Here is a 2,089-nt window from a genome sequence, read left to right on the forward strand (position 1 = left end):
GGAATTAAACAACAAAATAAAAATAGTAAGAGGAACAACGAACCTTCTTGTAGACTGCACACATTAAAGCAGCTCTCATTCGTAAGCAAGCCTCTATGTTGTAGCGAGCGAAAAGAGTTTCCGCAACTGAAACGATCACATCAACCACCAAAAGGCCAAGTGCATAGATGTAACCCTTCCATGCTATTTCATCAGTGTTACTATAATCAATCAGTTTACTGTAATTGAAAAACATATACATTTGTTAGACATATAAAAATGAACTGTGTGGTAACTAAAAAAAAAAAAAACAAGAAAAGCAAAAAGAAACTATTTTGCTTCAGAAATAATAAAGCATCTGCATAGAATTATAATTTATAGGGAAAAAAAAGAGTAAGACAGTATATATACATATATATATATATATGTGTATATATATACACACACACACACATACACACACGGTAGGGTGCTGAAAAGTTCCTGGTTTGGGATAAAAGAAAATACAGGAGAATCAGTTAATTGATTTTGTTCAACATATTCCCCCCTCTTAGATCCACACACTTATTGCAGTGCTCCTTCAGCTTTTCTAAGCCCTGTAAAAGAACTTGGAAGATTGGGCTTTTAACCAGGCCTTATGTGATACCATTAGGCCAAGAATTTTTCAACACCCATTGTGTGCATGTATGTATATATATATATATATATATATATATATATATATATTTATTATGTACTCTAATTCATATATATTATATTATATTATATTATATTATATTAATTATTCACCCACACCTCCTTTGAGTCCATTCAAGTCAAATTGCTCCTTTTTGATCTGCAATGTTAGTAAATGGTAAAATGCCGTTGAAGTTGGGGGTGTGAGGTTCTGTTTTCACCCACTTCAAATAAATATTCTCAGAATTTTTCTTTTTGTATCTTTTTATTGTACAAGTTCTGTTTGTGTTTAGATTTGTGTGTGTGTTTGAGAATTATTGTGGAACATGTTTATTCTACACTACTTCTCCCACCATTGTAACAATCAACTCTTCTTGCAACTTCTCAGGCTGTCAAATTGTAATGTATATTATTACGACACAAGGTTATTTGTCAGTAATGTGTAAAATGATTAAAACAGTTTTTCCTCAAACCCATGTAATAGATTACAAGTCCAAATGTTTTGAGGCCCTTTGGTGGTAAAAAAAAAGAACAAGAAAACAAAAAAACAAAAACAAACTGTAATCTTAGAAAATGAAAAATATCTTCTTAATGGAACAAACTGAAATATGACCATGTCCTACAAACAGCATGTAAAATGGTAATAATGTTGAAGTTTTACATGAAATTAATTATGAAAAACAAATAAAGAAAACAACTATAGAAAGTGAAAAATGAGATGTCTCAGTAGGAAAGAGGCATTCATGGCCAACATAGGAACTCCACCAATTCAAGATTACCTTGACTATTTCAGCTGGTTATCACCTTAATCCTATCACACTCTGTTCCTGGTATAGCAGGAAGAGCCTAATTAAAGTGATAATGAATGAAACATGCAGAAAAAGAAGATAAAATACTAAAAATAAGCAAACAATCACATTAGCTTTTTATGTTCAAACTAGTCAAATCTGGCTGATCGTTGGAAACAATATGAATGGAATAAGCATTACATTTGACAGAGTGATCTGAATGTTGAAGGGTTTTCTCATACTTACCGTAAAATCATTGGATTTACAAACATCAAAACAGAACTGCAAAACTTGAATAAATATCCCAGTATTAATGTGCCACCAAAAGATCGAAAAAGAATCCAAATAATGGAGATATTGATCTGTTGCTTAGATTCAATTAGACTAACTTCTTGAGATTCTGATCGTGTGGTGAGGAGAGGTGTTTTTTCTGATGGCTCTGTTTCATGGGTAGCTTTGTAAGCTCTTTCAAGTTTTCTGTTCGTAATAGAGAAGGGTATCAAAATAATCTATATAGTACATATATATGTATGTGTGTGTATATATATAGATATCTGTGGAGAGAGAGAGAGTGTGTGTGTGTGTGTGTGTGTGTGTGTGTGTGTCTGTGTGTGTGTGTCTGTGTGTGTGTGTCTGTGTGTGTGTGT

General features: G+C 32.4%; 1 protein-coding gene across 1 annotated transcript in view; it reads right to left on the bottom strand.

Moving 5' to 3' along the window:
* LOC106880711 (multidrug resistance-associated protein 1) overlaps positions 1–2,089 on the bottom strand; it is a 65,060-nt gene that overhangs the window by 34,605 nt on the left and 28,366 nt on the right. Inside the window, exons 8-9 of the mRNA XM_014930786.2 lie at positions 1,689–1,919; positions 44–218 (exon numbers count right to left, since the gene is read on the bottom strand). Coding sequence (XP_014786272.1) covers positions 44–218; positions 1,689–1,919 — 406 coding nt within the window. The remainder of the gene's footprint in view (positions 1–43; positions 219–1,688; positions 1,920–2,089) is intronic.

Source organism: Octopus bimaculoides, chromosome 20 (assembly GCF_001194135.2).
Source record: "Octopus bimaculoides isolate UCB-OBI-ISO-001 chromosome 20, ASM119413v2, whole genome shotgun sequence".
NCBI classification, from domain to species: domain Eukaryota; kingdom Metazoa; phylum Mollusca; class Cephalopoda; order Octopoda; family Octopodidae; genus Octopus; species Octopus bimaculoides.